Here is a 9,478-nt window from a genome sequence, read left to right as displayed (position 1 = left end):
AGCTGCTTTGGCCTATGGCAGGGAAGAATAGAGCTAGGCTATTTCCTGGCAGAACTAAACTGAATGCTGGGAGAAAGTAGGAGTCAGAGAGATACCATGTAGCCTCTGAAGGGGACAACTGCTCCAGGGACCTTACCAGTATACCACAAGCCTTGTGGTAAAATATAAAATAATAGGAATGGGTTAATTTAAGATGTAAGCATTAGTTAATAAGAAGCCCAAGCTAATAGGCTGGGCAGTGTTTTAATTAATATAGTTTCTGTGTGATTATTTCAGGTCTGGGTGGCCAGGAATGAATGAGCAGCCTCAGCCTACACGTCTCAAGAAGTATGGTAAGGGCTGGAGCTATAACTCAGTAGTAGAGTACTTATTTTACATACATAATAATGTAGGTCCAATCACCAGTACCATTAAGGAAGGAAAACAGGGCACAGACTAGATAGTAAGGTAGAAAGCAATGAAGACATCCAACATTGACCTCTGGCTTACACATACAAGCACATATAGATACACATGCACCTGCATTCACCACACGGATGTACATACACACATATATTCGAGATGGAAGGGAGGGAAGAAGATGGAGAGATGGATGGTTCTTTGGTTAAGAGTGCAAATTGGCCGGGTGGTGGTGGTGCATGCCTTTAATCCCAGCATTTGGGAGGCAGAGGTAAGCGGACTTCTGAGTCTCTGAGTTTGAGGCCAACCTGGTCTACAGGGTGAGTTCCAGGATAGACAGAGCTACACTGAGAAACCCTGTTTCTAAAACAAAACAAAACGTGCAAATTGTCTAGTAGTTTAGCTGCCTACAGAAGACCTGAACAAGGACATCAATAAACACGCTAACGTGGAAGGGGCACTCTCAAGGGGCCCCAGCCGTAGACAAAACGACAGGCAACTGAGGGATGCTAAGAGAGGAAAAATCAGTCTTCCCCAGACATGAGCTCCTTACCTGCTTATCCAACACCAAGTGGTCAGCCCTGAAATCATGTGAAATCATAGCATGCAAGCAGCACCAAACATCAGCAGGCTGTATTTGTGTGTGTGCATGTGTGTGTGTAAAACAATAACTAAAGAGGCCATGAATTTGAGAGGGCATGAGGGAGCATGGGGAGGCTGAAGAGAACAACACAGTATAATTACATTTTAATTAATAATAAACAAATTTAAATTTTTTACCTAAGGGGGAAAAAGAGTGCAAACTCCTTGCAGAGGACCCAAGTTTGGTTCCCCACCCATGATGGGCAGTTCACAGCTTGCTGTAACTCCAATTCCAGGGGAACCGACATCTTCTGGCCTCTGGGGGCACCTGCATTCACATACCCATACTTTTTAAAAAACAAAAGTCCATATACATACATATATATAATGCATATATATATGCACACACATACATATATATGTATACACATACACCCACACTAGAGAGAGAGTGTGTGTGTCTGTGTGTGTGTGTCAGACAAAAGTATTGATTCTAGCTTGGTCTGGTGACTCACAGCTGTAATCATCTTTCTTCTATAAAGCTGTGCTCTCTGTCTTTGCACCATCTTGATCCTAGATTGGGAGAAACCCATCCGGAGGGGAGGGGATCCTCAGGAAGAGAGAAACAGAGGGCAAAGGGCAAAAGAGAGAGAGGAAAGCGCCTCATACACACAGGGACATGAAAGGTCTTTATTGTCCACCAGTCACCAGAAGTCTCCCAACCACAAGCAGGCCCTTCTACCCCACTCTCAGGACCCTTGAGATGCAGCCACACTGCAGCTCTCTCCTCCCAGGGGGTCAAGGTGCTTCTGGAGCGTATGATGTAGCGGAAGGCCCTCACAGGGACTAAGCAGCATTTCTGCGGAGGAGGGCAGGAGAGGGCCCCTCTTGGCACACATTAGGGAGGGTTACCCCTGAAGACTAGGGTGGGATGAAAGGGGCTCTTAAGTGGGGATGGTGCCAGTGGCAAAGAGCACAATGAGGATGATGATGACAAGAACAATCACACAGATGATGACAATCATCTTCACATTCTTCCACCAGAACTTCCGGGCCACCTTCTGCGATGTTGTCTTGAAGTGTTCAGACTGTTAGGGACAAGACAAAGTAGTGACCCAGTGCTCCTTCCCTCAGGACCAGAGGACAAATGGAGGCCCACATGCCGGAGTGTAGATGTTTACATTATAAACTGGAGTAACAACCTGGGACAAAGAGCTGGAGCTAGGGTATAGCTACCTCTAAACAAACAAACAAACAAATTTTTCCCATTACAGTGGGAATGGAAAGGTTTTTCAGTTCCTTTTGCTTCGTTTTGCTTTTTTGAAACAGGGTTTCTCTATGTAACAGCCTTGGCTGTCCTGGAACTTGCTCTGTAGACCAGGCTGGCCTTGAACTCACAGAGATCTGTCTGCCTCTGCCTTCTGAGTACTGCGATTAAAGGTATATGGCACCACATCCTCCTATGGGAATGGAAAGGTTTTTAAAAATATTTTGATAACATTTGCTGTGCCCCTGTGTGCTGCCATATCACCACAGAGGACAACCTGCAGGAGCTGTCTTTTTCCACGCTGTGTCCTGGGGATTGAACTCATGCCATCGGGCATGGTGACAGGAGTCTTTACCCCAGGGCTAGCTCTCTGGGTTCTTTGTTTGTTTGTTTGTTTGTTTGCTTGCTTGCTTTTAACTTTTGAGCCAGAGTCTCACTATATATCCCTGACTGGATCGGAACTTCAGAGATCTATCTATCTCTGACCACTGAGTGCTACAATGTGTTACCCTCCTACTTGATAAATCTCTTTCCACAACAATCTGTAGGCCAAGTTCAGAGTTAGAATTCATGAGCTCATGGAGCTTACCTCTGAGCATGGCAGGGGCCAGGACTTCCTTTCCTTTTCCTTCCTTCCTTCCTTCCTTCCTTCCTTCCTTCCTTCCTTCCTTCCTTCTTTCCTTCCTTCCTTCCTTCTTTCCTTCCTTCCCTCCCTTCCTTTTTTTTCTTTCTTTCTAGTCAGGGTCTCATATAGCGAAGATTGGCCTCCATTGCTATGTAGCAAAGGATGAACTTGAACTTTTAAAAATGATATTGACTTATCTATGTTTGTATGTGTGGTGTGCATACAGAGTGGAGGTCAGAGCTTACTCTGTAGGAATTGAGTCTTGTCTGTCAACCAAACATGCACACCCCAGGTACGGAAATCAAGTCCTTAGACTTGGCAGCAAGTGCCCTTACCCATTGTGCCATCTTGACGGCCTGGCTTTGAACTTCTGATCCTCTTGATGCTGCCTCCCAAGAGTTGGGATTACAGGCAGCTGTCTATATGGTGCCAGGGACTAAACCCAGGGTATCATGAATTTTAGTCAAGAACTCTACCGCCTGAGTCCTATCTCCAGCCTCCCTTTTTTTCTTGCCCCCCCCCCACTGGCCTGCACACCGAGGGGTCTTTTACAGCTGCTCATAGTGTAGGTTTGTTTGATTGGCAGAGCAGTCTGGCCTTTGGAGAACAGACCCACAGGCTGAGGGTACAGGAGTGTGCTCCAGATGGGAACATCTACCGACTCCATGACACTTTGTCTTCTCCAGAGGGTTGGGAAAGTAAGAAAATGCTTCCTGATCCCCCAAGTTAACTTCCAGACACTAAGTCTCCATCTTACCTCACAGAAAGCACTAGATTCCAAGATCACACATGGGACCCAGAAAGCCAGAGTTCTCCACAGCATGTGGAAACTGAGCCTTGGCTGATGGTGGACTTAACTTCCCTGAGAAGCTGGCCTAATCTCATGACTGCAATGAGGAAAGGTCTAAGCAAGATGTGTGGAGAGATTATTCTGGCCTTTGGCAGGTAGAGGGGTCCTGGGATCAAAGACTTCCACTGCTCTTCCCAGTCCTGTTTTAAAGCAGACTCGGCAAAACCCTACTTTCCCACTACCAGCCTAATAACTTGTGGAAAATGCTACAAGCCAAGGGCCACTTGCCCTGGGAACGTCAACTCCAAATGATTGTCAAGGGCTTCAAAAGAAGAATCAGCTTCAGCCCCAAAGAAGCCTAAGAATGCAGCAGGTGACTGAGCTATCTCTGAAGTGGCTCTATGGGTGGACCCCCCGCCCAAGACCAAATAGACCCACTCACTAGACTCTGTACCAACCACAGAGGGGAATCAACAGTCCTCTGAATAGGCAAGAGGCCGGTGGACATGGCAGTCTGCCATCCCGTCTGCTCATTTTGCCTCCCCCCCAGAGCTCCCCCCACACCATGAGATCTCTCCCTCTAGTCCCGGTTTGCTCCCCAGCTCACCGTGGCTTCCAAGTCCTCTGTCTTGTTTCGGAGATGGTCCAAGTTTTCCCCTCGGGCCAAGATTCTTTCCACATTCTGGGTCATGATATTCTTGACTCCCTCCACCTCACTCTGCAGGTTCCTAACTCGGTCATTTCCTGCACCCCCACTGGCATCCTCCTGGATGTCAATACAGGGGTTAATTAGGCCAAACAGCAGAGGAGCCAGAGGCCAGAGGAGGCTGAAGAACTGAAGCAGATTTTAGCCATTTCTAATACTTTAACTGTTACCAAGAGAATGTTCTTTGTTTATATTAGTTATATCCACATGCGGGGGGGGGGGGGCACAGGTGTGTATCCCACCATGAAAGGCCAGAGATTAGCTTCCTGTGGTCAGGTGCTCCTGCGGTGTGCTACCTTGCTTTTTCTCCCCACCCCCCTCAGGCTGACTTTTAGAGAGCTGGCCTGGGGTTTTCAGATTAGCCTGGCCATCAAGCCCACCCACCCTAGCGCTGTGAGCCATCACACCTTGGAGCCATCACACCTAGTGCTTGTGGCCACCACACCTGGTTTTTTTTTTTTTTTTCTTTTTTAACGCGCATCTGGGGATCCAACTCAAATCTCCATCCTTATGTGGCAAGTACTTCACCCACTGAGTCACCTCCCCAGCTTGCTTGCTTGCTTTCCTTATTTATTTATTTACTTATTTATTTGTGATAGGGTCTCAGCCTAGGAAGGCCTCGCTTCCTAAGTAGGATGTCCTTGAACAACTGACCCTCCTGTCTCTACCTACCCTGTGCTGAGAGTGATTACAGGTGTGCACAGCCAGCCCTCGTTTATGAGGTGCTGGGGATCAAACCCAGAGCTTCATGCATGCCAGGCAAACATGCTACCAACCGAGTCCTGTATAAGTGTACTATAGATGCACACACACACACACACACACACACACACACGTATGTATGTATATGTGTGGATGCAGAGTGGGGGATATACATGCACACCGCAGCACTCATGTGGAGGTCAGAAGAAACTTTCCTGAGTGGGTTGTCTTCTCCAGTTGGATGGGTAGAACTGGGGAGATGTTGAACTCAGGCTGGCAGGCGCTCACCGAGAGCCCTTTTACCTATCAGCCACCTTGGCTGCCACATTTGTGTGTTTTTAAGTCCCTGAAGATGAGATTTGATTCTGGACTATCATCCGCCTTCTATTTGGGATTTTCAGGGTCCCTGAACAACACACACCCACCTATCCCTATTCCCACTCTCCACAAAGAGAGTCAAGGAGATAACACAGCCGGCGTTTCTGTTCTCCTCAGCGGTGTCTCCACAGCTACCCTCTTCCCAATCCTAGTGGGTTCTCTCTAAGTGTGAGAGCTGGCCAGCAGAGCACCCTTGCCTGGCCCAACCATCCCAAGTGCCTCTGGAGACAGCTGTGGCCCCCAGAAAGCGTCATGAGCGTTGGACCACACACTTCTGCTTTCCCCAGCGTTTAGCGCCTGGTGTAGGCCACACACCACCGCCTGCTTATATAGATATTAAAAGTTCTCCCCGCTGCGGTCTCTCTTTGCAGACGGCTTCTAGATAAGGCTTTTGAACTAGGAGGGAAAAGGCATGAACTCCTCCCTGGTGATTCAGGGGGCCTCAGGTACCAGTCACGGGGTGTGGGCTGAAGCTAGATTGTCAGGGAGAACCGACGCCTGGCTGCTTTACAAACTCAGGTGCTGTTGCTAATGTTTTTAGAGAAGGGGCTGCTTTTGGTGGCCAGGCAGATCTACAGATGTCTGCAGATATACAGTGCGAGGCTAGGAGGGAGAACTCCAGCCCGCTGGGCTGGAATCTGAGCCCCAAAGAGCAGGGGCGCTTGTGGCCCGGTAATGTCACAACACCGGGCTCAGGCCCAGCTGGAGGAGGCGGAGGAGGGGGAGGGTGCGGCGCAGCAGCTTGGCTTGGAATTCGGGTCCCCCAGCCCCCACCGAAACCCTGATCCGATCCAGCACCGAGGTCACGGGAGGAAGGCGGTGGAGAAGTGTCAGGAACCCCTGGCCGGGAGTGCAGAGCTATTGTGGACGAGTTGTCAAAGTAAGGAGACCGAGGCGGCGCTGGCCCTAGAGGGCCAGCCCTCTGACTGTCGCCAACTTACCTATCCCGACACAAGCAACCCCCAGACCCGATCCCCCTCTAGCAGCCCCCCTAAATCTCTCTCTTCCTAGTCCCCACGCCACTCACCATGTCTCGGAGCACTTGGGCCTCACAGTCTCGCCTAGTCTGTTTCCACTTAGCGCAGCCACAGCTTCACTTCCTGCTTACTCCAACTTTCTGCCCGCCTCCTGCCCATCCCGCGACTCCAGCCTCTCCGGCTCCTGCCACACCTAACTGCAGGTTTCTCCAGGTAGGCGTCCGCCCTCTGCCGCCCTCCCAGTCTCCTCCCAAACAAAAGCTTAAGCTTAAAGCAACAGGGCGCTCCGGACCGGGAGGGGAGGGGGTAGTGTCTAAGTCGTCCAGAAAGAGAAAAGAAAGGATCAACCAACCTTCCTAAGTTTCAGAAACCCGTGAACTCTCTCCTTTTTATGCTTCAAAGAAGTAATTCTAGTTTTCAGGGACTTAAATTAGCCGTGTTCAGATAGAAACGAATGTACGGGTGAAAATATTTCGCTGGGCAACCTTTGTTCCCCAGGGCCAACCTGAGTGAGAAGAAAGCACTAAAATCACCAGAAAACGGGGCTGCAGAGATGGCTCAGCAGTTATGAGCACCTGCCGCTCCTGAGGAGAGAAGTTCAGTTCCCTGCACCCACTTCTGGCTGCCCACAAACTGCAGCTGAGGTGGGGGTGGGGGGCTGGATGCCCTCTTCTGGCCTCTGTGGGTATATGAACACACATGTGCACACACACATAAACTCTAGGAACGTTCCAAGTTGGGTCTGAGAGAATCTTTTTCTCCTCTCAGGGTTTGTCAGGTGCCGAGGCTGACCTTATGCCATGGAAGAGTGTGAACAGAAAGGGTAGGGCACCTTAGCTGTGTCCGCAGGGCAGAGGACAGTGGGGAAACGGCGGCTCTCTCACCAACCTCTCCTTTCCTTCTAGAGTTCAGCAGTACTGTATTTCCCTCCGAAGGTCACCATGGGGGTTGGTGACCCTGCTCAGTTGTCCAAAGATTGTCCAATGAATTAGGAGGAGGCCTGGGGTAAAGGGTTTTTCCACCACATGTGGCTGTCCGCCAGAGAAAATCTGCTCTTCTCCGGATGGAGTTTGTCAAGACAGAACAATAACAAGGCACCAAGAGGGCAGACATTCTTTCCCACCCCAGAAGAAATAACAGTGCCAAGGAGGAAATCTTAGTTCTTCCCTCTTCCGACAAATAAGAGCCGAAAACAAAACAAAACAAAAAAAGCCTTTAATAAATTTAGAATCCCTGTATCATTTTGAGACACTTTGTGTTTTCTCTTGCGCATGCTCAGGGACTCCTGGATGAGCTGCTCCCTCCACCCCCCCAAATGCATGCTTAGTTTTACGGAAGTAAATCAAACCAACTAGTAACACTTTTTAAAAATTAGATTTTTTTAAAGGATTATTATTATTATTATTTTGGTTTTTCGAGACAGGGTTTCTCTGTGGCTTTGGAGCCTGTCCTGGAACTCACTCTGTAGACCAGGCTGGATTTAAAGTTAAAGGATTATTTTTATTATTTCTAATTATGTGTATGTGTGGGTATGCCTGAGGGCAGAGGTGTCAGGTTCCTTGTGAGTTACAGGCAGCTGTGAGTTGCCTGCTGTGGGTGCTGGGAACTGAACACTCTCTGGGAGACTATGCTATGGGATAGGTGTACAGTGTGTGAAGGTGTATTGCTGTGATTGTTGTAATAAAAACCTGCACAGCCCAGGCAGGAAGTATAGGCGGGACTTCTGAGGGAGAAAGAAAGAGAATGAGGAATCTAGGTACTCAGGAGAAATCAGGAAACGTGGAAAGGAAATACAAGTTGCAAGATGGAAGAGAGGTAATGCCACGCAAAGACCGTAAACTAATATGAATGGGTTAGTTTAAGTTATAAGAGCTAGTTACGAATAAGCCTAAACTATAGGCCGAGCTTTCTTAAATAATAAGTCTCTGTGTCATTATTTGAGAGCTGGCAGGCAAGACAGAGAAAGACTCATTACAAGAGTAATACCTTCTCTTAACTGCTGACAAGACAGGCAAGACAGAGTGAAAGACCCTACAGACCCCCTCCTCAAAACCCGCGGCTAGCATGCTCCCAGGGGAACATCCTGTTTGCTTTAAAATAAAAAAAATTCTCCGGATCAGCAGCCAGCCTGCTCTCGTAAGAACATCCCATGTGCTTGAGGAAGCAGAATGTCTTTGAGATAGGAAGATTGCAAGGCAGGATGTCAATAAGATAGGTAAGATAGGACATCAACAAAGCAGGTTGATTGCAAAACAGAATATCTATAAGATAGGAACAGTCATGCCCCCCGCCTCATTCCGATAACCATGCTTTTGCTTCTGTAAACTTGCTTTTGCTGACACCCCGCCGCATTCCGGATCTACCGATAACCACGCTTTTGCTTCTGTAAAACTTGCTTTTTGCTCTTCCCTATAAAAAGCCCGCCCTCCAGTTGGCAGGTGCGCAAGTCTTCCGAGAGATCTTGCTGCCCACAGGTACCTGTGTCTATTCAATAAACCTCTTGCGATTTGCATCCGTGCGGTCTCAGCCTGTTCCTTGGCGTTGGGGAGGTCTCCCCGAAAAACGGTCCTCTCCGAGGGTCTTTCAAGAGAAAGACTCTTTACAAGAGTAATACCTTCTCTTCACTGCTGAGCTGTCTCTCCAGTGCCCCAGCAACCCCTTAAAACTGCACAACCCATTTCCTTCCCAGTAAAGCAAAAGAAAAAGCTAGAATAAATGGGAATGAGGTTACAACAGAAAAGGTCAGCTCTACACCTGATCTTAGCCAAAGGTCAACAGGTGACGAAAATGTCGGTTCTAAACGAAGTCTTTAGAGTCTGCAGATTCTCTCGGCGAGGCAGGGCTCAAGTGGTCACAAAGAAAGAACTGGGACCTGGAGAGATGGCCATCCACTAAAGCAGGTACTGCTCTTCCAGAGGACCCAAATTTGATTTCCAGCACCCAGCTGGATCAGGCAGCTTGTTTCCTGCAACTCTAGCCCCAAGGGATCCACGTCCTCTTCTGGCCCCAGCAGATGCTGTACTATTGTGCAACACACACACACACACACACA

At 48.6% G+C, this 9,478-nt stretch overlaps 1 protein-coding gene across 1 annotated transcript; it reads right to left on the bottom strand.

Moving 5' to 3' along the window:
- Nucleotides 1-1,655: 1,655 nt before the first annotated feature.
- Nucleotides 1,656-6,660, bottom strand: Vamp8 (vesicle associated membrane protein 8). The gene is made up of 3 exons (XM_005364735.2): nucleotides 6,477-6,660; nucleotides 4,271-4,429; nucleotides 1,656-2,069 (listed from the first exon to the last, which is right to left on the bottom strand). Exons 1-3 carry the CDS (start codon nucleotides 6,477-6,479, stop codon nucleotides 1,926-1,928), a joined length of 306 nt encoding a protein of 101 aa, XP_005364792.1. The 5' UTR covers nucleotides 6,480-6,660; the 3' UTR covers nucleotides 1,656-1,925.
- Between the last annotated feature and the right edge of the window lie 2,818 nt (nucleotides 6,661-9,478).

This window comes from Microtus ochrogaster (assembly GCF_000317375.1).
Source record: "Microtus ochrogaster isolate Prairie Vole_2 chromosome 14 unlocalized genomic scaffold, MicOch1.0 chr14_random_3, whole genome shotgun sequence".
NCBI classification, from domain to species: Eukaryota; Metazoa; Chordata; class Mammalia; order Rodentia; family Cricetidae; genus Microtus; species Microtus ochrogaster.
This window is presented reverse-complemented; position numbering and strand designations above follow the sequence as displayed.

Coding starts and splice junctions, on each gene's coding strand:
- Vamp8 (XM_005364735.2), bottom strand. Junction 2,070..4,270: donor CAGAGGACTTGGAAGCCACG/GTGAGCTGGGGA, acceptor TGTCCCTAACAG/TCTGAACACTTCAAGACAAC.